This window comes from Hippocampus bargibanti, linkage group LG06 (genome assembly GCF_051943395.1).
Source record: "Hippocampus bargibanti isolate YZ-2025 linkage group LG06, ASM5194339v1, whole genome shotgun sequence".
Classification (NCBI taxonomy): domain Eukaryota; kingdom Metazoa; phylum Chordata; class Actinopteri; order Syngnathiformes; family Syngnathidae; genus Hippocampus; species Hippocampus bargibanti.
In genome coordinates this window covers 9,588,524-9,614,615 of record NC_142739.1, presented here as the reverse complement: position 1 = coordinate 9,614,615, position 26,092 = coordinate 9,588,524, and the positions used below count along the sequence as shown (strand labels likewise).

The following is a 26,092-nucleotide window of genomic DNA, read 5'->3' as shown; positions in this document are numbered from 1 at the left end:
TGTGTGTGCGTGTGTTTGTGTGTGTGTGTGTGTGTGTGTGTGTGTGTGTGTGTGTGTGTGTGTGTGTGTGTGTGTGTGTGTGTCAATTTGTGTGCATACCTGCGAAAGAGAGTTTGTGTAAGTCTTTGCGAGTGAGATTGTGAGTTTTGTGTGATTGATATGAAGTAAACGGGGGCTATCATTTCTCACACGATCTTTATTTCCACGGCCTGTTCTCGTTTTTCTACTCAGTCCGGTGAGAAAGTTACGTTTGGCCGTTCGCTCTGTTTTCTCTCCTCCTCAAACAACTTCCCTTTTGGAGGGAGCAGTCTTCAGGTCGGGTCGACTCTCTCCTATTGAAAAAATAATAATTGCCTCTGGGAAAGCCAATTTGCCTCTGTCTGTGATATACCATAACTTCAATGATAATTTCCGTTAGCCTCTCTATGATGTTTCACATTGTATGTTAGCTTCAAGGTGGCGGATTATCCTTTGGTCAAATTCCATGGTTTGGATTGGATTGGAATGGATTTACGTTTACTCATCTTGCAGTGGGGAAATGTACATTTCACAGCAGCAAAGTTATGTAAGGAAGATGAAAGGAAAGAAAGAAGTCGAAAAACAACATTGTGAAATGGTTGAATGTAGTAGTGTTTGAAGATGCTTAATTTTGCAGTTTTTCAATAAACTTCAACTGGGGGTCACAAAAAACAGCTTGTCGCAATCACGCCAACACATACTCCAGAGTGCACTAAAAGGTAATATTTCATAGATTTCTCGTTTTGCTTTGCTATGCAGGTGTCCCTCACGTCATTCAGTGCCAGTTCAACCTTCCTCTTGCCCTCGTCTGCACGGCAACATCTCTCAGCAAAAGCAGCAGCAGCATCTTCAAGATCACCATGGACACCAACCAGCCTCCTGTGGACCTGGCAGCCATCTTTCCTGGTATAACACACACGCACACATTTCTTCATAAATGTGTTTCAATAGGAGGTCCTTTTTCCCCCAGTAGTCTAACAATCGACTGCAATCAGCAACCCTGCCGACTAAACACTCTCTTTTGTGTGTGTGTCTCTTTGTTTCCAGTGTGGCTATCTTTTGTTGCCTTTTGTCGGCCTCCTGCATTGCGATAGGCCGTGCTATCAGAGACATCATGCTGCCCTTTTCTAAACTTTTTTTTGTATGTGTGCGTCTGCAGAAATTGCGGCTCATTCGGCAGATAATGAGGGAAACAGTTTGGCTTTCCGCTTCTTGCCGGGCGGCCTGGTGACTTTACTTGCCTCCAAGACCTCCCGTAAGCAATCTGGAATACTTTTATTGGTAATATTGTGGACCCCATTTGCTTTTTATAGGGGTGAACACATTCCCTCAACACAAATTTCCTCAATGAATTAATTGTAATCTCTTATTTTTGTTGTTTCAACCCAAAATATGTACACACCAATCTTAGGTTCCCAAAACATAATTATATCATTTAAAATTAATCTTACATTACATATCTACATTGTAGATCCACGCACATGCGCACACACATACAGAAACAAGGTCAACAATAGACACACACTAGATCTTCAGTACTGTTAATTTCGTACCTTTCAATGAAATATTTAATTTAATATTATAGGATATTTTGCCTTTTCTTTTGGACAGCATCCTGAGTGCGTTCCAGAAAGAAAACACACAGACAGCTGCAAATGCGTTTTTTTTCTTCCTCTAATGGCCAAAACTGCTAGCCAGGCTTTGTGGATTTTTTTATGTTGTTTATTTTTTGGTGTGTGTCAGAGCGCTATCGCATGCAGAGCGACGCCTTCGAGGACATGTGGCTGGTGGCCAAGGAGCTGATCCACAGAGTCGACGGTTATTTTTCCAAGCAGGGAGTTGACGACTTCAAGAAAAGCTTCAGCGGACCGTTGCCCCTCAAGGACTACTTCCTGTCTGTAGACCACCACTTCCAGGTACCCACATTATTTAGTTGCTTTGATGGCTGCAGGGTATCCAAGTGGTTGGCATGTCTCTGTCAGTGTCATGAGGTTCTTGATTTGATCCTTTAGTGAGTAGGAATGCTTAGTTATGCTCTGGTGACTAGTCCAAAGTATATCCAATTATGGTTCGGGTGTGTGTCAGCTCCGTGTCAGCGCTCAGAAGTACCAGGACCTCCTGTCCGAGCGGGCGGCCCAGTTCCGAGCCATCCAGCGCCGCCTTCTGACCCGCTTTAAAGACAAAACGCCAGCACCTCTGCAGAACCTCGACACGCTGCTTGACGCCACATACACACAGGTACACAGCGCACGCACACCCTGCTCATCAAGGCGAACTATGATTGAGAGAAAGAGAGAGGGAGCGGGAGCTGCAGGGAGAGAGTGAGAGGAAGAGAGAGAGAGAGAGAGAGACAGGGAGGGGAGAGAGACAGAGTGTGTGTGCGTGTGAGAGAGAGTCAGACAGAGACACACAGAGAGAGGGAGTGAGAGAGTGACAGACAAAGAGAGAGGGAAGGATAGAGAGACTGTGTGTGTGTGTGTGTGTGTGTGTGTGTGTGTGTGTGTGTGTGTGTGTGTGTGTGTGTGTGTGTGTGTGTGTGTGTGTGTGTGTGTGTGTGTGTGTGTGTGTGTGTGTGTGTGTGTGTGTGTGTGTGCGTGCTTGTGTGAGAGAGAGACAGATAGAAAAAGAGGGTGAGAGCAAGTGTGCGAGAGAGTGCCTGCAAGAGAGGATGTGTGAGAGAAAGTGTGAGAGAGCGAGATTTCACCCGCAAAGGCAGCACTTCATCGGCTTTGACTTGTTTGTTTTTCAGCCGTGGATTGAGAATGGCTCTGTTCTTCAAACCTAGCTTCCAATTTATGGGTGGAGAAATTTAATTTAGGTTACTTATGTAAACCATCTGAATTTTAACCTAAGCCTCACAGACCCATCCATCCATCCATCCATCCACTTTCCGTACCGCTTCGTCCTCATTAGGGTTGTGGGGGTTGCCAGCCAATCGCAGGGCGCATAGAGACAAAAATCAGTCAATCTCACACCTAGGGACAATTTGGAGTGTTCAATCGGCCTGCCATGCATGTTTTTGGGATGTGGGAGGAAACCGGAGGACTCGGAGAACATGCAAGCTCCACACAGGGAGGCCGGAGCAGGACGCGAACCGGGGACCCCAGCACTGTGAAGCCGGCGTGCTAACCACATGACTACCGGGCCGCCCCTCACAGACCCACTTTTAGAAATAAATTTGGTCAGGTTCAAGTTGTTCTTGGGTGTTTTAATTTCTCACCTGATGTGTGCGCAAGCACCCCGGACTAATGACTATCAATTGGACAAGACATTAGAAAGTCACTGATACACCTTTTGTCCCCATAAGAGTGGATCTGTGCTCAAACGAAGCATAAAAACCTTCAAATGAATCATTTCGGCTGAATGTTAGCTGCTCAAAGATGCGATACATTTCAGGAACAGTTTCCCACAGAGGAACACACATGCTACACATTCACGTGTTAGTGTGGACTTCCTGTGTGAGTCTTGTTGTTAGATGATTTGTGGATGTGCTGTTTCAGGGTGATTAGCTGTGAGTTCACACCCAGTACAGTTACATGTGTCAACGAACGTACATACACACGCACACACAGGCACATGCAGGTGTGAAATCTCACAATTTTCAGCAGAGACGTCTTTTATTTGCCCACATGGTGACATTCTTTCTCAACATCCACCCCTGAATGTTGGTGTACGTGTGAGTGGTGAGGGTAATATTTTTATTGATTACATTCACGTTTACTGCTATATTTTCAATTTTTGGAGCCTTGATTTATGAGCCACCATTTGACATGCACTGAATTTAACTTAACTCACTTTGAAGCAAACCCAGTACCAAATATGCATTTAACAAAATGATAACACTCCAAAATCCTCCGTAACGTTAGCATTATTAAACGTACGTATGCGGGTCCCTAAGATGGCAATCTATGGCCACATGCTGTTTTTTCCCCCCTGCGGGTGAACTCAGTGGCATCTCGCCAGCCGTCCTGCCGCTGCGCAGGAATGTGCAACCAATCGGGAATGCCAGAGAATAGAAACAGAATTCTTTGAGAAAAGAGTTCACAGGTTAAACATTGATCCTTTTGCATACTGCTGGTTGTACGATAACAGCAGGGAAAGTGCGGGTATTTAATGTTTTTCACAGGGGTCTTACTTGCTTTCAATGGTGTTGAGATTTTCACTCTAAAATGTATTGGCGTAAAGACAACAAAAGTAAGGGTAAATATTGAAAAGCAGGCTTGCTCCCATTTGCTATTGCAACATTAAAGATTGTAGATTGTTTTCCAAAATTGGTGTGTAGAAGACAACAGCGATGCATCTGGGCTGCGCCCTTGCGCCATTTATATATTTCGACAGCCACTGGCGCAACTTTGTAACTACACTGCATCAGCACCTACGCAAGTTGATTACAATTAGCACATATTGCTACATGATCTGCACCACATATGACATACTTCTGTTACAATAGTTAAAGAAACAAATTTGTTTTTTGAATTAAAAACCCGGTAGTCGAGTGGTTAGCAGGCCGGTTTCACAGTGCAGAGGTCGCCGCTTCGCGTCCCGCTCTGCCCTCCCGCTCTGGCCTCCCGCTCTGGCCTCCCGCTCTGGCCTCCTTGTGTGGAGTTTGCATGTTCTCCCCGGGGTTTTCTCCGGGTCCTCCGGTTTCCTCCCACATTCCAAAAACATGCATGGCAGGCAGATTGAACACTCCAAATTGTCCTTAGGTGTGAGTGGGAGAGTGACTGTAGTTTGTCTCTGTGTCCTGCAACTAATTCAGGGTGTCCCCTGCCTCGTGCCCGAAGACAGCTGGGATAGGCTCCAGCACCCCCCGCGACCCTAATGAGGAATAAGCGGTACGGAAAATGGATGGACGGATGGATGGATGAATGGATGGATGGATGAATTGAAAACTGTTAGTTTTCCTTAGGTTTTAACTTTCGTCTTCTGCTATCTTGCCTTACTGAAATCTAGCCATAATCACCTTGCTTTTGTGTTGGTGCGTTCCAAAGTCATGGTAGAGGATATTTTGGGAAACTGCTGAAAGAGGTAATCAAATATTAATTTACCCATGGTGCATTGCAGTATTTACATCGAACATGATAGATGTTTGTAATAGCGAGCGTGAGAACAGGAGTGCAACTCTAAACACATTAAAAACAGTCAGCAAACAAGCAGATTGTCATTTTTTTAAGAAACAATTGAATAAGTGAAAATTCGTTGCAGCAAACTGCTGTTAATGATTCAAACTTAGTGGCTAATGGGAATGATGTCAGAGCTGTTGCAGCACATTGTAAATCTTCAAAGCAAAGACATTTGTTGAAGTCGACGTGAGTAAGAAATATTGTGCTAAATCTGTTAACTTTGTCTTCTCTGTAATACCATAAAATATCAAAATAGCACAGGATTGATTGTTTTGCAACGAAAGAACATTTAAAATGTTTATTTTATGTATGAATACATTATTAGACTTGAATTAAAATTGTTTGCTGATATATTACAAAAATTGATTTTTCTCAAATAATGGTCTTTCATTTGCAATTTAGTAATACTGTATCATGCTCAAATTAATGTACAGTAAAGTCTCGTTATATCGATATTCAAGGGAGTCCGAAAAAATATCGATATAACCGGGACTATCGATATATCCGACCCTGTTTGCATGTAATTTTCTCCGTGCGTGCATAGAAATAGTATCGATATAACCGGGACTATCGAAATATCAGATATCGATATAACGAGGCTTTACTGTATTTTGGTTTATTAGTAATACTGTATCATGCTCCAATTAATGTATTTTGGTTTATTTCAATCAGTTTTGTACACGTTGGCAATCTAGTTAGATTGGGCCCCGTCCATTTTAGAATTTGGCCCCCTTTTCAGACATAAAGGAGCCTGAGGTTAAAATTTTAGCGAAAGAACATAGATGGTTTGAAAGGGGGGTAAAAGAGGCGATTCTTATAAAACAACAAAATCCTTCATTAAACCGGTCTGGTGGGGTGAGGTTCAATTTGGATCGTTCATACAATAGCCTGCTTAGGCAAAACAGGTTAGGCAACATTCGTAATGCTGATGAGGTGATACCGGTGGGAGTGGGGCAAATAGGCCAGTCGTTAGTCAGGAATGTGGGACCAATCAGTGGGGCCACAGGGAGTGGTCCTCTGCTCCCCCCAACCTGAGAGTAGGGACCTATCATAGCTGTGTCCGGCGCCGCCATGTCTGGACATTAGGGATATATAAATAGGGCCGATACGACCAGTCAGACTTTAGTTCGCTGACGAAACCTCTTGGATAGGAGGCGAAATGTCCGAAACCTACAAATTTGTACAGATGACGGCTGAAGAAACCTTCTCATCGGTAGACATAAGGGAGCCAACCTTTTTAAATTCCCAGATGCATCCATGAGACAAAACACACACTTGGCAACTGAAGTGCTTGTGCGTGCCTCGGTCTTTTGCGAAACTCTCAAACACACTCCTGTTGCCCTTTTCCCCAAAATAATGACCCACTCGCCTCCCCACGACCACCACCACTACCATCTTGCCACCCTTGCAACTAGCATCAGTCATTCACCCTCCTGTTTGACTTGATTAATCACCGGTAGCCAGAGGTTAGCATGATGCTAATGCTAAAGCTCTCAAACCTATAGGAGGGAGGCAAACTCGCAAGTGTCACTCCATCCCAGAAGGAATTGCGGTGGGTCACGAAGAAAGGAGTCCCCCCATCCCACCCCACTTTCCATAAATATTTCCCCCGCTGCCGTTTCCTCTCCAAACGTCTTTTTTTTTTAACGTGCGGGACTCCTCATCCAAGAGGGCAGGCAAGAGCGGGAGCCCAGGGAGCCGATCCGGGCCGGGACCAAGCCAACGGATCCGTCCTTGTAATTAGGAGTTCAAACGGCTCGCTGACTGACGGCGTGACTGACAGGCCTGTCCAGGGGCCCGGTGGGGGCCCCTAATGGAGGCTTCTGGTGGACAGCGGCTTGATTTATCGGGTCCCAAATGGGTTTCTAAACATGGCTAAACACAGATGCCACTGTGGAGCCGGACCACCGCTATTAACAGCCGGCCTCATATTCCCGTGCCCGAGCTCCGACACATGTACGCGTACGCGCACGGACCTGTACTCGTGTTACATTCCCGGGTATTAGCCTGATTTCTGCCATTTGAAGTGGATTCCATTTCCGACGTCCAGTCTCTCTCCATCTTCCAGTGTTTGCTTTTAGTGGATTGGAGAGAATTCCGCATGTGCGGCGCACATTTGTGGATCAAAACACGTGGCGCGTGTTAGAGAAGCTGGACTGGATTGGCCCGTACTATTTCGCCAGTTTTTGAAGTCGAATGTCGATGGAATATTTCCAGTTGTCTCTTTTGAACATTACTCAGATGGAAAACGGGTCAGGGAAGAAAGAGCCTACGGGTTCGCTTTGGCTCTCATGCCTTGTGTGGAAAGGTGCGCAGCCTGCACACAAAACAATATTGGGTTGTTTTCCTAAACCACTCGCTGGGTTGCTATGGATTTTGAGCAGATTGACCAAATGTCAGAATTGTTATTTTTCCCCTAATTTTTCTTTTCCAACCGATTATCAGTAGTGCATGAGTGTGACAGCCCCAGGGGGGATTCTAACACGACAACATATCTGTTGTTGCTCATTGTGCACTAATGTCTTTAAAAGTGTAAACGTTGAACCCCTTCACCCGGAATAGAGTGTCAGTGTGACTGCATTTGTGCGTGTGAGTGTGCGTGAGATTAAAGGACCATCGGGAGCCCCGAAACTCTGGCTCCTCAATCATCTTGCAACTCGCCCCTCAGGAGATATTTCACCTCAGTAACACACACATTTACACGCTTCAACACACGTACTCCTACACATACACAGAGGTTGAGAGGATGAATGGCGCACAGTAGAGTGTCGGTGGTCCGGTTTGTTTTGCCTGAGTGTGTGTTTATGTCACAGAGGGACTTATCAATGAAAGGCTGGCTTTCATGCAGCTCGCTGACGCTCACTTTTGGTGTGTGTATGGGTGTGGGTGTGTCACTTCCACGGCAGCCCCCGGTCACAACGTCATAACCAAGCAAGCGAAAAGTCAAAGAAAAAGTGTCCTGTGATGCTCGACAGTGAAAATAAATTCATAATTTTAATAATCTTTTGGTGTGATTTGCTGTACATCATGGCAAAGACCAAGCATACTAATAAGCAATTTTCCAGGAGCCGGTTTCAAATAACAGTCAAAATTGACCATGATTTTGATGGAACATTGTATGAATATTCGAGGCCGTAATTAACTAATTCGCTGCCAGACAACGTGCAAATATATTTTCTTTCATCAGAAAATAATAATTCCGAAATTATATGGGTCAGGAGTTATATGAGCTTGAAATGAGGGTGGCTGTCCAAATGCAATACATATTGGTTTATATAGCGCTTTAAGAACAGCTGAAGCTGGTTCAAAGTGCTAACATGAACAACAAGGAAAAATCTGTACCCGTCTGGAAGGAAAAAGACATTCCCAGAGGCCATGGCGAGCACTTTATTGGCCCCCAAACAAGAAAAAACAAAACCAGAAAAAAAATCAGGAATGGCGCTCTACGTCATGTTTTCAATTCCCGAATAAATTCGTGAATGGCAGTGAACGAATTAATAAGGCAAAATTTTATTTCTTAGTTACGCAGTGACTTCTGTGAAGAATGTCAAGGAGACGAAAAAAAATAGGAAGAGAAACATCTTTTCATCAAGGGCTCTTTAATGTGGCGCTAGGCGAGCAGGACAGGTGAACATTTTTCCCAGCCTAGTCATCGGTCGCCAGCCGGAGATTTAATAAAGCTTCCATGCTGGAAGCTCTCGATGCAGCCATGGACATCAGAGGGGTCCCGTGAGGTGATCCCACTGATTTTATTAAATACTCCCGTCGTTGTCAGCGCAACGTCCACTTGCAGTCGTGTAATGTCAAAACACAAATGCAAAGTGAAAACGGATATAAGGAGAATGAAGATTCTTATGCAAAAAAAATCTACAATACATGATCATTGCTGCAGTCGGCGATCCTGATGTCACTCATAAAGGACAACCGACCTCTCCGGACAAGCTGTGTCCATAATTTGTAAAATGGCTTAAAATGACTTCTACTGAGCGTATTTTAATAAGATTCCACCGCATATAGCTATATTTTACGTTTTAAGACTCGCGCTGAATATTCAGGAAGTCTTGTTTTTGAGTTGGTGTCCGTACGTGACGTCACTTTAAGACCCCCCATTGACCAACAAAAAGACACATTGTAGCAGTCCTTCCATCACGTCAATGTATTTTGCTGTACTGTTTGTCTGACAACCTTGTGTTGCACTCAAAAGCCGCCAGAAGAGGGCATCCAAGCTCCATGGAAGGAATTTATCAGCCTGTGGAAACGGGCTGATTCATTCCTCGCGGGAGCTGGTCGCCATTTTTGGGTGTGACATTCCCCCCCGCCCGTTTGCCTCAAAATGACACAGAATAAATTATTTAATCGATTGCAAACATGTATGCTTTCCTCTTCAGAACTATTTGAATCATATTCATAACTGGATGTGTAACAAGAAAGCATATTCTCTGAATCTGAAGCCATTGTTTTGATTTTTCAGCAATGCAAGATGTCTTGGCGTGACGTCACGAAGTGGGGGTTGGACTTTCTGAAAATGCCCAATTCGCAGCTCAAGTATTTTGCAGATTTTGGACACATTAAGTCATTTTTATTGGTGTTTTGCAATTGAATAAAAAATTCATACGTGTTTTGGGTATTTTAGATGCTATAAAACGTTTTTCTGATGTCAGTTAAGAAACAAAAAAGTGACGTCGGTTGTCCTTTAAAGGCACACACGAACGCTTACATTTTAGATGCTTAAGATGTACAGTGTAAACCTCAAATTTTGAACGTGAATGAGTTTTCGTAATTGATTAGTTGTTGGTAGTTGCATGGATCAAATTTAGGTGCCTTGCCTTTTTTTGAATAAAAGGGTAGCAGTGAAAAAAAATCATCAGATTTGATTTATCATCAGCCTCATTTACAGATTTATCGATGATTGAAATACTGGCGGCCCGGTAGTCGAGTGGTTAGCACACCGGCTTCACAGTGCAGAGGTCGCCGGTTCGCGTCCCAGTCCGGCCTCCCTGTGTGGAGTTTGCATGTTCTCCCCGGACCCGCGTGGGTTTTCTCCAGGTCCTCCGGTGTCCTCCCACACTCTAAACACATGCATGGCAGGCAGATTGACCATCCAAATTGTCCCTCGGTGTGAGTGTGAGAGTGACTGTTGTATGTCTTTGTGTGCCCTGCGAGATTGACCATCCAAATTGTCCCTCGGTGTGAGTGTGAGAGTGACTGTTGTATGCCTTTGTGTGCCCTGCGATTGGCTGGCAACCAATTCAGGGTGTCCCCCGCCTCGTGCCCGAAGACAGCTGCGATAGGCTCCAGCAACCCCCGCGACCCTAATGAGGAATAAGCGGTACGGAAAATGAGATGAGATGAGAGATGAAATACTGGTTGTTAATGTGCTTGGAGGCTGACATCTCTTGAAAACCTACTGATTAGCCTAGATTCTCATCTATTTTGCTATTTTGGTTATTTGAAGAAAAAAAAAGAGAAAAACTAAGTTAGATATATATATATTTTGGTTACAGTGAGACCTCAACTTACGAACTTAATTGGTTCCCAGACAGAGTGTGTAAGGCGAAAAGTGTGTATCTCAAAAAACAATTTCCCATAGGAAACCATTAAAATGGGAATAATCAGTTCCCGGGTTTCCATAAAATATACTTTTCAACTAAATAAGCCTAAAAAACTACACCCAACATACCTTATTCTATGTATAATAAATGTGCTATTGTATTGTAATGAAAGAAATACACTGCATTGTATCATAAAGTCACTTTATTTACATTTGTGATGGTGATTTGCATTGAAGGTCAAAGGGAATTGCTGTTTGGAAAGAGAGGCGCATTACATGAGGACTGTAATTAAAGAAATAAACTGCTGTGAAATAAAGTTTTATTTACCTTTTTGATGGTCGTTGATGGCTTATGGAAGGAGAGTCACCTTCCATATGGACTGTTGGTAACTTAACCTGTGGTGCTGTTCGGTCGTGTGCTTCCGCCGAAGATCACTCCGCCAGCCGTGGTGGGTGTGTATTATGAAAATCGTGCTTATTATAAGGTTTAATTTTCATAAATTTGACGTTTGTAAGACGAAAAGTTTGTAAGATAAGGTGTTTGTAAGTTGAGGTCTCACTGTATTTGAAGAAAAAAAAAGTATGGCATATATATAAAGTGGCATATATATGTATATATGTCTCGTTATATCGATATCGGTTATATTGATAGTACTGCATATTACGATACTATTTTCATTTCTCGGCAAATTTCTAGTCTACTTATGTATAATTAGTTCAGTTTAGTACGATACTTATTACGATAATCTGGTTACTACGGTGCCCTTTTCATCTCCCACCAGCCATTTTGCTCTGCTTATATCGATACAAAAGCAGTTTAACCTGAATCGATATTTTCTTAAGGGCTTCTATAGAGTACCACCGTTAGCAATATCTGTATCGGTCACACCGTTGGTCAGATGACCAGCTTTCGTGTCTTGCTCTGTGTAGCAGAGCTGCAATAGCATCTGAAACATACTGTAGTCTTCTTATACAGTATATAATTGTTCAAAAATTGACAAAATCCAACTTGAGCGAACAGTTAGGACGACAGAAAAAAATCATTGGCACCGCCCTAACCACTCTCGAGGACTTGCACACTGCGAAAATCCAAACAAGGGTGTGAAAATCCTACTGGACCCTCCGCACCCTGCCTACCACCTTTTCCAGCTACTCCCTTCAGGCAGGCGCTACAGATCCATGCGCACCAAATCCAGCACACATTTAAACAGCGTCTTCTCTCAAGCCATTAACTCTCTAAACAGTAACCAAAATAGAACTGTATAGTGCCTCAATTTTTCTGATGAGACTAGTGCAGCGTGTCCTACCGTAGACAAATTCCTTGTGTGTCCTCCATACTTGGCAATAAAGATGATTCTGATTCTGATTTAGAAAACATTGTTCACACATTGAAGGTGCGCCTCATATATATATATGCAAAGTTTGAAAATACACCATTCATTGGGGATGTGCCTTATACACCGGCAAATACGGTATTTATATTTTTAATTTAGAATGATTTGTTTTTGACATTCGACAGCCAGTCCTCCATTTATTGGCAAATCCTTAGTGGCAGTTTATTTATAAAATTCTTGAATAAAAATATACACGTTGAACATTTTCTCGATTAGGGCATTGTTTTAGCATAATTATGCTGTCCCCTGGTATTGAGCAATACATAATTTGCCTGTGTTGTTGACTACTTTGCATTGTTTGACACATTGACTCCATAGAGGTGATGATCTCCTGTTTTGCAGCACATTCAACACCACTACAAAATGGACAGGCAGATATTTTATTCATCCTCAAAATGGCCAATTCACAACACAACAAAAGTGTAAAATGCGGTGTTATTTAATTTTGAGGTAAGAACCTGACTGATTTTTTTTCTTGCCAACTGATTTTCAGCAGTGGGAGATGCTCTTGGTTTTTGAGAAATGGGTTTGGGCCAGTGGAAGAATGCTTTTCTTGAGTTTTGTGGGATATTGTTCACTGCCGGGATGAGAGATTCATTTTCATTGTGAGGAACAGAAATGCTCTTGATTGCAATGAATTGCTGGTTGAGAGTCTGAAAAGATTTGCCGATTTTGATGAATTGGAATCCTTTGGATTTGGGAGATTTATTGATTAGTTTTAGGAGAAGAATCCGATTGGATCATCTTAATTTGGGGGCTTCATTGTTCAGTACCAGAATCCTGTTCATTTTGAGAGTTTTGAGGAGTGGTTCTTGTCTTCCACGACCAGAATCCTACTGATTTTTAAGAAATGGGAATCATCTGGATTTGTGAGTTGAGTCAGATTAATTTTGGGGTTTGGTTGCATGATTTTGAGAGGCGTAGCTTCAGGCTTGTTCTCTCCCGCCACAGCAGACGACTTTGAGGACCGTCCCAAAGAAGGACACGTCCTTGGATTCGTCGTCCCCTGCTTCCCTCCTCCTCTTCTCCTCCCTCTTCTTCTCCCGGACCGTCCTCAGCTCCTTTTTCTGCCTCTCCTTTCTCTTCTCCTTGTCCCGTTTCTCCATCTCCTCCCACTCAGCCTTCAGCTTCCTCTCGCGCTCCTTCCTTTTCTCCTCCTCCCTCCTCTCTCGCTCCCTCCACTCAGCCCGCAGCTTCTCCTTCTCCTTCCACTCCTCCTTATCCCTCCTCTCGCGCTCCTTCCTCTCCTCCTCCCTCCTCTCGCCCGCCTCCTCCTCCTCGCTGTCCCACCACTCGTCTTTCCTCTTCTCCCTTTCCTTCCGCCTCTCCTCCTCCTTCATTTCTTTCACCTTCCACTCGGCCTTGAGCTTCTCCCTCTCCCTTCTTTTCTCACCTTCCCGCTTCTCCATCTCCTTCCACTCGGCCTTCAGCCTCCTCTCCCGGTCCTTTCTTTTCTCCTCCCTCTTCTCCCTCTCCAACCACTCGTCCCTCAGCTTCCGCTCTTTCTCCTTCCTCCTCTCCTCCTCTTTGCGTTCAATCTCTCGCCACTCACCCTTAATTTTGCTCACCCTCTCCTTCCACTCATCCACCATTTTAGCCTCCTTGCTTATCCACTTGTCTCTCCTTTCCCATTCGTTGTTCATCTCCTTTCTCTCCTCCTTCAAACTAGCGGCCTTCTCCTCCTTCCAGCTACTTGGGGTCACCTTCTCTTCCTTATTTGGTGCACCTTTCACTGCCACTTGCTGATCCCTGGCCTCCTTTTCCTCTAAATCCTTCAGAGCACCACTCTCCACCATGCACTCATTTTTCACCTCTTTCTCCATCCGGTCACCGGAGGTTTCTCTATATCCCACTTTCTCCTCCTCGTTCACCTGATTAGGCCTCCTTTTTACTTCTTCCTCACGCTTTACTTGCTGATTTTTGTTGTTTTCTGTCTTTTTCTGCTTCTCCATTTCGTCCTGCTCACTCTCTGTCGTTTTGTTCTCATTTCCCCTCTCGTTCTCCTTCAGTTTCTGTTCCATCTCTACATGGTTGGTTTCTTTCTTCTCCCATCCCGTTTCTTCGTTTTTGCTTGCTTCCACTTCGTCCTTCACTTCCACATCCCTTTCTTTCCCGTTCTCTTTTCCTTTAAACACCTCCTCTTTCTCATCCTCCTCCTTTTGGTTCATTTCTTCCTCCTTGGCCTCCTCATTCTCACACTTCTCCTCCTGTCCATCGTACTCCATTTTCTGGTCCCTTTCCCTGTACTTCTCATCTTGCTCCTGCACCTCCTCCTGTATGCTATCCCCCTTGATTTTATCCTCATCCTGTTGAGCGTTCAATTCTTGTTCTTTCTCTTTCTCCTTCTCATAAAACCCTTTGCCATAATCCTCAACCACCGCTTCTTTCACAGTCAGCGCTTTTTCCTCAGCCACCATCCATTCTCGAGCTAGGTCCTAAAAGGGTGTTTACCGGTGAAATTGTTGGCAAAAAAACATGTTGTGTCTCATCACACTCCATTCCATTCTCCTCTACCTTCTCCTTCTCAGCCATGACGCATCGTTCAGCAGGATCCTAAAAAGGTTCAAGGTGGTTAGGTTCGCCACTTCACCAGCAGTCATTAAAACAAATTGGCTGCATGTATACGCACCACGAGGGTCTCCAAATCCTCCAGCCTTTCCACCTTGCCCTGGAGCAGCTCCTCCTTCTCACGCCTCCAGCTGGCCTCCTTTTCAGCCATCTCTTCAGCCAGGTCATCCTTAGAGGCCTTGATTTCATCCAGCTCATGGTTAGTCTTGCGTAGCTCCACTCGGACGCTCTCCAACTCCACGTTGATGGTGCGCAGCTCTACCTTGAAGCGCTCTAGCTCCAGGTTGCTCTTGCGCAGCTCTGCCTGCGTCTTTTCTCCGGCCCGCATGATGTTGGACAGCGCCGAGTTCTCAATCAGCATCTTGCGGTAGTTCCCCTCCAGAAACTTCAGGTAGGAGGCAATGTTCCCCTCCATCTTAGGCTCACACACCCTCAGATCCTCGCCTCGCTCCTTCTCTGCAAAGGGCCGATGGCCCGACATCATGGCGATGCATATTTTGGTCTCTTTGTGTTGAGGTGCTGTGTCACCCTCTGTGTCATCGTGACATTCTGTGGTGATGACGCTTCAAAAAGAACAGCGGGCGGCTGGTAGGAAGGTGTGTCGAGGAAAGGAGGAAGGCTCTGTGACGCTCTGTGACTTGGGCAATAGCCTGAGATGCTTTGTAAGGTCATAGCATGATTCTTTGAAGTGAATGCGATCATCGTTTTCCTCATCATAAGCGTTTTGTACAGCTATTTTGGACTCTGGTTTTCAACGAACTCAGGAGTGCTGAACGATTCATTGAATGCTAGTTTACATTGCAATATTATAGAATGCCATTTGGGGGAAAAAAAGCCTGATCCGAACAACTAATAATTTAGAAATAAAAATCTTGAAAATGTTCACGCGTGCCAATACTTGTTCATACCATAGTATATTTCCATAGATTTATCCATCAGTGGATGGATGAATAGAAAGTCTTTACAGAGTTATTTACATACTGCTTCCTGATTTTTTATCTGTTAAAGCAAATATATTTTCATTATTTTTTCAAATATAGCGTAACTTGATTGAATGATTTTTTTAACTAACATAGTGGCACTTAAACAATTGCAAGTCAGTCTCAGCCTACCCTATAAGACCAAAAATATATGTGTGATAACTGAAGTTCATCCATCCATCCATCCATTAGCTGTACCGCTTCATCCTCATTAGGGTCGCGGGGGGTGCTGAAGCCTATGCCAGCTGTCTTTAGGCACTAGGCGGAGGACACCCTGAATTGGTTGCCAATCACGGGACCCACAAACAAACAACCAATCACAGTCACACTTAGGGTTTGGAGTGTTCAATCATCCTGCCTTGCAGGTTTTTGGACTGTGGGAGGAAACCGGAGAATGCAAAGGAAACCCATGCTTTCTTCATTGTAATACAGAATAATTTGTTACTTATGTCAGAAAAAAACATCATAACTCAATTATTTTTCAAAATTGTTGACCCTGTCCTGCGAATATTGTGGGATGGTCTTTCGAGATATTTTGCCCGTGTGAGTATGTCTTAAATTGCCCGTGTATGTGTGTGTGTGTGTGTGTGTATGCGTGTCCGCGTGTGTGTGTATGCAAAGTACATACATGCGCCTGTCTGTGTGTGCTACTCTGCCCAAAGTCAACATGTCTGCCCCTACACGTTGTGTGCACTTCACTTCCGCGAGCGTCAGACAATGGCTGATTTGTAAGATTACACACTGAATTTATGGGCACGTGTGCACGCGTGTGTGCTCGCAAGGACAGCAGCCTGGCGACGCCGAGATGAGGATATTTATCTTGTAGCAGTAAATTCCCAGAGCCCCCCCTCCCCACTCTCATGCTCTCTTACAGGGCTCACTCTCTTCAATGAGACCATTCAGTGCAAAGCAAACACACTTATGCACGCACACACACACGCATGCACCAACCGTGTGTGATTCTGTGACTGTGATTGCTGCCCTGTTCAATGTGATTTGAATTGTTAGCATCCATTTAGCATTACTAGCTTTGATTTGGCCTTGAGGAGTTGTGTGTGTGCATGTGTTTGTGTGTGTGTGCGTATGTGTGTGTGTGTGTGTGTGTGCGGGTGTGTGTGCATGCGTCCGTGTACCTGTGAGAGAGAGACTGTGATTGACTATCATGTAAATGGCAATATCTGTCAACAACTGACCTTTTGATAGCTTTAGCTAGATTAGCATCCCGTTAGCGCCATTAGCTTTGATCTGGTCTCCTGCAATTTCGTGTGTGTTTGTGTCCACTTACACACGCTCTATACATGTGCAGCCCTGGAGGTTAGTGTATACTTTTAATGACAGGCTTGTGTGTGTGTGTGTGTGTGTGTGTGTGTGTGTGTGTGTGTGTGTGTGTGTGTGTGTGTGTGTGTGTGTGTGTGTGTGTGTGTGTGAGAGTGTTTGTGTGTGTGTAATGAGTAGAGAGAGAGGTCCTGTGTGATTATAGGCCTCCTTTTAGAACCAGAGAGACTAAATATGACTTCAGACTAAACACACGCGCGCACACACACGCACGCACACGCATGCACGCACACGCATGCACATTGGCAATGTAAAGCACATCAGAAGAGAAAAGAAAATAGAATATTCCTCCTGGCAGACAGGATGTAGTTAACTTCCTTCAAAATCTCCTGTCGGAAATATAATACACACATCAGCTCAACTTTCTTGTATCCGCATTTCAGTCTTCACTTTCTTGTCTCCACTTCCTCATCTGGACTCCAGTCACCACAACCTCTTCTCCACATCCTTGGCTTTGACTTCCTGTCTCCACTTTCTTGCTTTCACGTTCATCCTTTCCACTTTTGAGAGTGAGAATTTGAGAATTTCTACTTCCTTGTCCACCTCATCATCTCTTCCCCTCCCTACCCCATCTCTACTTCATTGTACTTCCTCTTGTCTCTATTTCCAAGTCTACCTTTTATTAACTGCACTTCCTTGTCTTTTTCTCACCTCCCACTTGTCTATACATCCTCGTCTCATCATATTTATCGTTACATCTTGATCTTTGCATCCACATCGTCGTCTAATTGTCCACACTCCTCTCACTTCCTCCATCTCTGCTTACTGGTCACATTTCCTCCTGTTGACTTCCTTTTTTACACTTTCTCGAGATGCTGTATATTTCAGACAATGTCCTATGAATTGCAATATTAATAAGAACGACTACTTGTGTTAATGCGTTGATGAATCTGGAGCAGCACACGCGCACACACCCATACTGCACAGCTGCCTTGCTGAAAAAGGCCCTTGGGGTTTTTCACATCGCATTCTCCCAACACTCTCACTCGCTGTGTGTGTGTGTGTGCGTGTGCGTGTGTGTGTGTGCGTGTGCGTGAGTGTGCATGTGATTTAAGGGTGATCACTACAGGGTGAGTATGTGCTGTCAGCATATATGTTTGAACTTTGACCCCATCCACACGTACACGCAGCTGGAGCAGACCTATTTATGAGGTGTTTGCGTGCGCGCGCGTGCGTTTCATTTTATTCATGTGACCCGCTATAACCTCCTATCAGGGTATTGCGTTGTGTCCATCCAGATGTTTCCACACATGCGCATTAATAGTGCAACACCGGTTAGAAAATGTTTGTTGGCTCCGCACAATTTTCATATTTTGTTCACACTTGGTTTTGTGTTTCAAATTTTCGTCATTTACTCCCTTTGACTTGTAAACAGTGGAATTGTTTATGTTGTGAGGCAACTTGTTATCCATGATATCACTAGTTTAAAAAATTAATCAAAGTACAATACAATACGTATTGATTTATATAGTACTTTACACTATTATATAGTACAACACCTGAAGCTGTAACATGGATAACTATCATATACAGGAAAGCAGTCACAAAGATAGTAGAATTACAGTAAAGTGTCGTTATATCGATATTCAAGGGAGTCCGAAAAAATATCGATATAACCGGGACTATCGATATATCCGACCCTGTTTGCATGTAATTTTCTCCGTGCGTGCATAGAAATAGTATCGATATAACCGGGACTATCGATATATCCGATATCGATATAACGAGACTTTACTGTAGTTGATTAAAGTAGATTAAATTCACATGACAATGAATCCGAATATTGGAAACTATGTAAGACAGTATTTTACAATAACAATAATACAGCTTGAAAATAGTTAACTTGAACAAACCTTTGGTGGCCATACATTTGTTGAATGAAAAAAATATCTATCTATCTATCTATCTATCTATCTATCTATCTATCTATCTATCTATCTATCTATCTATCTGTCTGTCTGTCTGTCTGTCTGTCTGTCTGTCTGTCTGTCTGTCTGTCTGTCTGTCTGTCTGTCCGTCCGTGCAAATGAAATATTTGAAATAAACTTGATACATATCATGAGCAAAAAGATTGGGCCTTGAAAAAAAATACACATGTATTATTCAAACTGTTTTGAACTTCTCTGCATCCACCCATCCATTTTCCGTACCACTTATTCCTCATTAGGGTTGCGGGGGGTGCTGGAGCCTATCCCAGGCGTCTTCGGACAGTAGGCTGGGGACACCCTGAATTCGTTTCCAGCCAATCGCAGGGCACACACAGGCAAACAACCAGTCACTCTCACACTCACACCAAAGGCCAATTTGGAGTGTTCCCATACGAGTGTTACATTTTTAAACTCAGGTAGTCTGTCAGGTAGTATTATTATGGTTTAAAAAAAGTTTTTCACTTTTTGGGCTCCATTCAAAAATACATGTATATAATAATTATATTAATAAAATATATACCAGTGTTCATAAAATGCAGTCTTTCAAAAGAATACAACCACTTTTGAAAATCTATCAATGAAAGAGCAATGAAAGTAAAATGTCTGTCCTCACATGTACATGAAGACACACTTTTCACATGCATAGCAAGTTGTCCACCCAGAAGTCCGCTCCCAATCAACCTGCTCATTATTTCATCTTTGGGTGGGCCTCAGCGTGTGTGAGATCACCTCCAAACTTGTGAAGGTCAGCCCCCTGCAGCCTGAGGCTACCGGCGTCCTGGGATCTGGGATGGATGATAATCCCTTGTTGGGTGTCGCTGCGGTGGGTCACGCTCTGTAATTTAGTCCCCTGTTCGGTCAGGGGCCTCTGGGCCCTTGGGACCACCCAGTAAACTGTGTGTATGCATTGTAGATTTTTTTTTTCTTTTTGCCTTCACTCTATTTTAGTATTGCATCCTTCAGGTGTGACATTAAAGATAGGACATGCCTGTGAGTATGCTTGTTTGCTCCATACGCTGTATGGTAGAAGGTGGCGCCGCGTACAGTGTCAACAAATCAATATGCTAAGCTAACATAGCTATTATTAATTTTCCTTGATGTGTGTGTGTGTGTGTGTGTGTGTGTGTGTGTGTGTGTGTGTGTGTTTGTGCGTGCGTGTGCGTGCGTTTGTGCATGTGTGTGTGTGTGTGTGTATGGAAGCTTTGCTTAAGTGTGTCTCTGGAGAGGAAAAGTGAATTGCCACTAAGAGCAAATAAAGATGCAGCAACAACAGTAATGTTTTTTCCTCAAAGTGCTTCCAGACGAGGTTAAGTCCACAAAAGTCACAAAAAAAATTCACCAGTGTTCAAGTGTCCTTTTGTCAGGCTGTGATTGATGAGCCATCAAAGGAGGCAACTTCAATGTTTTCACTGCCATGGTGGGGTCACTCCTTGATTTTTTTTTCTTCTACATGCGTGTTCACACGGTCGCCACACAAAGAGCTTTGCTCCGCGATGAAAGGTCGTGTGTTCGATACCCCGCCCTTCTTACATCAATCTTCGCACGCCCGTCACCAATCACCTCCGCATTACTCAATCATTCACTCACCAAACAGGGGAGACCCTGTTTTGTATACAGTAATGTACGTTTTATATCCTATACACTTCTGTGTAGGCTCTCAGTTGTCCAGGAGTGGTCCATCGAGGAAAAGGTTTCTTCAGCCGTCATCTGTACTTCTTTGAAGGTGTCGGATGTTTCACTCCCCTCTCGTTGGCGAACTAAAGTTGTGCTTGTAATGCTGCCCCTATATCCCTAATGGACATAAGGGGCAACATCAGACCTCTGCTCTGATAGGTCCCTGCTCTATGATTGGGGGAGCACTGGACTCCTCTCTGAAGCCAATCTGATTACCTCTTTTCTTCTCTCGGATTACCTTTGATGTACTATCGCTGGCTCTGATTTCACCTCATTAGCTCTAGTATCACCTCATTAACATGAATAAGCCTATGTGATAACAACCTAAGAAGTCATTTGTAAGCACGGTCTAAATTAAACCTGAAACCGCCATGGTGATTTAGTGAAGAGTTTTGCTGTTTTTGCTGCTCTTTCAAACCAGCTATTTTCTTTAGCTAAGAACTTAACCTCAAATCAGAGCCAGCGATAGAACATGAGAGGTAATCAGATAGAACAAAACAGATTAATCAGATTGTCTTCAGGGAGTAGTCCACTGCTCCCCCATACTTAGAGCAGGGACCACCAGAGCAGATGTCTGGGATGGCCACCTCTGTCCACAAGGGAAATAGGGCCAGAGTTACTAGCACAACTTTAGTTCGCTGTCGAGGCTCTATTGATGAGGAACGAAACGTCTGACACCTTCAAAGAAGTACAGATGACTGCTGAAGAAAACTTTTCCTCGTCATGCCAAAAGATACAAACAATTGTCATCATCACCACCTCACTGTTTTTTTCTTCTGGCAAGGTGCTAGTGGATAGCAAACGCGCCATCGCTAACAGAATCAGTCAAGGCAAATTCATCCTTGAGCACATGAGTTTGAAGGAACTTGAAGAAACTAAACTCAAATCCACTTGGAATGTAATATCAGCAGTATTATTATTGTTTTTGTTACATTATTTCGCACCAAATAGATTTGATTAATAAGTGTTCAATCTAAATTCATATATGTTGCATCACACTTTCCAGCAAATTAGCTTCTCTAGTGGTGTGTATAATGTCTCTATTCAGAAATAGTTATTATAAAGATATTTTTGGCTTCTTTTTTTACGGGGGGGACTTTCTTTTGAAATAACTTCCCGATCCGGCTGGGTCGCCAGATCCTGTCATGCAATCCTCCACTCGCTTTCAGCCAGGAGGCTTTCATCAAGTTGATTTTTTTTCCAGGTTTTTAGTGGTGGTATCTGCAGCGGTCTTCTCGTCTCTCCCTCCCTCCTTCCCTCATCCTCGCTCTCCGCGATGCTATCAGCAGACGTGTAGACAGACGACTCTTATCGCTATTGTATGTGTGCGTGCCGGTTTTGAGCATCGACAATAGTGGTTACTGTCTGGCCCACCTATCGTAGCCGTGATCACCTCATCGTACTGTCTCCACGTCTAATGCCTGTTTACATCCCCGCCATAGTTTACGTTGTGTGTGTGTGTGTGTGTGTGTGTGTGTGTGTGTGTGTGTGTGTGTGTGTGTGTGTGTGTGTGCGTGTGTGTGTGTGTGCGTGCGTGTGTGTGTGTGTGTGTGTGTGTGTGTGTGTGTGTGTGTGTGTGTGTGTGTGTGTGTGTGTTTATGTGTGTGTGTGTTTGCGTGTGTGTGTTTGCGTGTGGGTGTGCGTGCGTGCGTGTGCATGCATGCACCTGTTTGACACTACGAGGCCATAAAACTAGGTACACCTCACATGATAGCATTGTGGCTCAAACAAACACTTGTTGTGGAGCATTTACAGTTCCTGTTAGATTATACTGTTGAAAACGACGGAAAGAAATGGAAATAAAACGTTTTGACGGTGATGGTGTGGCCAACGAGTGACATCATGCCATATTGTAACTATTTTTATCCACAGTTAGTAGATGAGTTCAAGACCCCTCAACACATGTTTTTAATCATCCTCATTATCGAGGAAATGTCTTCTTCTGGTGTTAGTGAAAGAAGAACATTATTGTGTGTGTGCGTGTGGGTGTGGGTGTCTGTGTGAAATTCTATCTGAGGAAATGGCTTCTGCAATCCCAGCCTTTGTAAAATGGAGATGCTAATTTAGTTCTTGAATTGAGAGAAGGAAACCCTCTGTGTACACACACACACACGCACACGCACACACACAGATTCCACATGACCTCAACCTTGTTTAAAGCATCCATTTCGGACTGAAACAACAGCAGCCGTCAATTGTAGACTCGAACCAGGTCAGACTCATACATTTCCTAAAAAGCAGTTGTTTGACCGATGACGTGATCAAAAGTTAGTTGGTTTGTACTGTGCAAATAATTCACCCCAAATGTAATATTTGGCATATTCTTGAGTTTTGAGAAGGTGAGGGCGTCCACCCGCCATGTGTCTTTCCCCCCCATCAGACCTCCGGGTCTAAACTCGCATGTCACTATGGATCACATGGCCGCAGAGCTGTCTTAGATTTGATTCCTCGCCCAATATCATCTGGCCACCGAAACCAATGCCAACTTACTGTGCCATCTGCATTATTGCACGTCAATGTGTGTGTTTATGTTTGTTAGCACTGTCATGTGCAAACACATTCTAACTTTACTCATCACTCTACGTATTTGCAGACTAAATATGTCTTTGTGTCCACTCACCTGGCATCGATCAGTGTTTGTGTGGAAGCGAGCCCCTAACAACAATGGACCCCTTCACAGGACTTTCAGCCTTTTATCAATACGCAACACTTCAGAGATGTCTCTGGGGAAGGGTGGTTCTGGTGGGTTGAATTTAAAGTACTGTGAATGGTGTGAAAGTTACATGAAGACTGGAGGAATTCAACATCTTGCAGGTTGTGGCTTCTCTCACTTGCTGAGTTAAGTTTGTTTTAGAGTGTACCCCCCAACAACCCCCAGGTACCACTGACGTGCATTTTGACTAATGGCGAGCCCTGTCTTTGGTATATGAGCGTATACTATATGAATCGTATACTTTATGAAAATACAACAGGGATCACTTATTAACATGGCCACACAATTGGACAGAGTGAGGGGGCAAGTGCACTGGATTGCCTTCCTAGTTAAGATTGACCATTTTATATTTGAGTTTGTGGTGTGTGTTACTTCCGAGTTCAGTGAACGCTGATGCAAATGGCTGCCGCTGCTCACCCGTAGAAAAAAAAACCTTTGTTCTTCTTGTGCCACTGTGAAGTGGCCTTAAGTTTTTAAAGGCACTTGTAAATAAAATGTATTATTATGATTATTAAGACAAACTGCGGACTAAGACAGTTACCCTAAAATGGCTGTTAAGGACATCTAATCGATGATCAGAACAGTCTCCCTGGAAGGACCTCATTTCCCGCGGTGGATGGATCCATCCGTCCATCCTTTCAGTGGTAATGACAATTTTTTTTTTGCCGCACATATTTGTGTCCAAACACTTTCGTCCAGGTGTCGTGTTGCAGTTATTGACTTTGGCATGGTGCTTTCTTGTTTTAAGTCTTATTTTCACAAATATTCTGGATCCATTCGTCAAGTCAGTGTGGTCCATTAGTCCAGGATCTGCTTTCTCCCGGGCCTTGGGCCTGTCCTCGCTTGTCGTCCTTATCGCTCCGTCATCACTCGTTTAACCACGTTCAGAATGGACCATAGCCGAGGTTCAGGGTTCAACTCACTTGGGATCTTAAGTTCCACCTTTAAACGCTGATCGCAAAGCTGGCGCTTACTTTTTGTTTGCACGCTTTCTAGGTCATCGCAAGGACGCGACACGGGGCCCCGAGACTTGAGTGCTCGTCGAGACATTTGACTGAACTCTGTGCTAGGCAGGTGCTCCACCTTCCTCTCTGATCCTGGCACCGCTATCAGATATGAGTCGAACATAAAGTGGGGCTTGATGCCCTCTGAAATATACAAATGGAGGCATTGGATTTACCTGCATTGCTCTGATAACTGATAATTGGACTTCCGATCTGAGTGTACACACACACACACACACACACACACACACACGCACACGCACACGCACACGCACACGCACACACACACACACACAGATGTGCTGCTGCTGCTCTCCGGAAAACTTTCGATTTTCTGCCACCAGCGGATTACATCGATCTCATCCTGTTACATTTTTGAGCATTCGATCCATCATCTCTACCGTTGTGATTGCTATTAGCGATCACTTGACTGCTTTTAGCGATCATTTGCGACATTCTACCTGTCAGCTCCAACCGCCCGTTCAATTCTTCCACCAGTTGAACGATGGCCCCACTTTCCTGTGACAGAGCTGCTCTGCTCTCGGTGGATGAGCCTTCCACCACGACCCGGACATCGACCCACGGAAGGACGGCTCAAATATTCAGCGGCCGAGCTCCTTGCTATTGGCTCAAAATGGACACCCCCCACCCCCGCCGAGTCTCCACTTTGCGGACATCGCCCGTCGTCCTTCGCGAAAATACATCCCTCTGTGTGCCCCCTCCCCATGCACATCTCAGCACGACGGGTGACAGAGCCTTCAGCTGCTCTGCCCCCAAACTTTGGAACTCACTTCCTCCCAACATTCGTAACATCGATTCTCTTCCTACCTTCAAGGCCCATCTCAACCCACCTATTTAAAATTGCATTTTCTGTGTAGCTCTCTCTCTTGTTTCTATTTATAATTGTATTTTATTTATCGCATTCTATTTGTGATTATATTTAATTTATTATAGTACCTATGCTTGTCTGTGACTGTAAAGTGTCCTTGAGAGCTTTGAAAGACGCTTAAAATGTAATGTATTATTATTCTTATTGGATTGGATATGCCTTTATTAGTCTCACAGTGGAGAAATTTACAATATGACATATACACATACATACATACATATACAATAATAAATTTAAATTTATTATTATTATTATTATTATTATTATGATAAGAACTAAAATTGATGTGTACCTAGATACATGGAATACAAAGAAAAAAAGAGGGTACAAATAATCTACTTGAGATTCCGAGTGAGTCGGTAAGGAAGTGGCTATCCATAGTTTGGCTAATTTGTCAGCCCTTGACCTTGGAAGACAGGATGGATGAGTTAGGCTGGGGACATGTTTTCGTGTTGATTTTTTTACTTTATCCTTGGACCTCTTTTTCTTTGAGAAGTTTCAATCTGAGCTTGACGTCCGGAAGAGATGGCGTTGCGGCGAGAGGGAATGACATTGGATGGCTGGCAAAACATACTATGTGGACAAAAGTCTGGGTACTTTCTTATATGGTTAAGGTCACATTGCAAAGGTAGCCTGCAACATTGTTTTTATTTATTTATTTATTTGTGTCTGTTTATTAATCCATTTATTTTGTCACACTTTCCGAAGTGGTAGTGGTTGTGGACCCCAAAAACGCAGGCTGGAGGGACGAGGCAGGGTGTATTTGACAAATTGTATTAACGTCGGCAGGAACAAAATCTCAAACAACAAAGTCATCATAACCAAAAGGTCCAAAGTAGCAAACAAAACCATGAGTAAAGCATGACAAGACGGAAGGTGAAACAATGAGCCGACACTGAATGGTCATGCCGGACG

At 43.9% G+C, this 26,092-nt stretch overlaps 2 protein-coding genes across 4 annotated transcripts in view; one reads left to right on the top strand and one right to left on the bottom strand.

The window, feature by feature from the left end:
* The window catches only part of bbs9 (Bardet-Biedl syndrome 9), a 152,637-nt gene that overhangs the window by 62,437 nt on the left and 64,108 nt on the right, over positions 1-26,092 (top strand). For all 3 annotated transcript variants that reach the window (XM_088999062.1, XM_088999059.1, XM_088999060.1), the window contains 4 exons: positions 778-924; positions 1,178-1,273; positions 1,762-1,934; positions 2,104-2,256. In XM_088999062.1, coding sequence (XP_088855188.1) covers positions 778-924; positions 1,178-1,273; positions 1,762-1,934; positions 2,104-2,256 — 569 coding nt within the window. The remainder of the gene's footprint in view (positions 1-777; positions 925-1,177; positions 1,274-1,761; positions 1,935-2,103; positions 2,257-26,092) is intronic.
* Positions 12,527-15,457, bottom strand: LOC148896364 (uncharacterized). Its single transcript, XM_088999048.1, has 3 exons — positions 14,716-15,457; positions 14,601-14,639; positions 12,527-14,521 (listed from the first exon to the last, which is right to left on the bottom strand). Exons 1-3 carry the CDS (start codon positions 15,136-15,138, stop codon positions 13,013-13,015), a joined length of 1,971 nt encoding a protein of 656 aa, XP_088855174.1. The 5' UTR covers positions 15,139-15,457; the 3' UTR covers positions 12,527-13,012.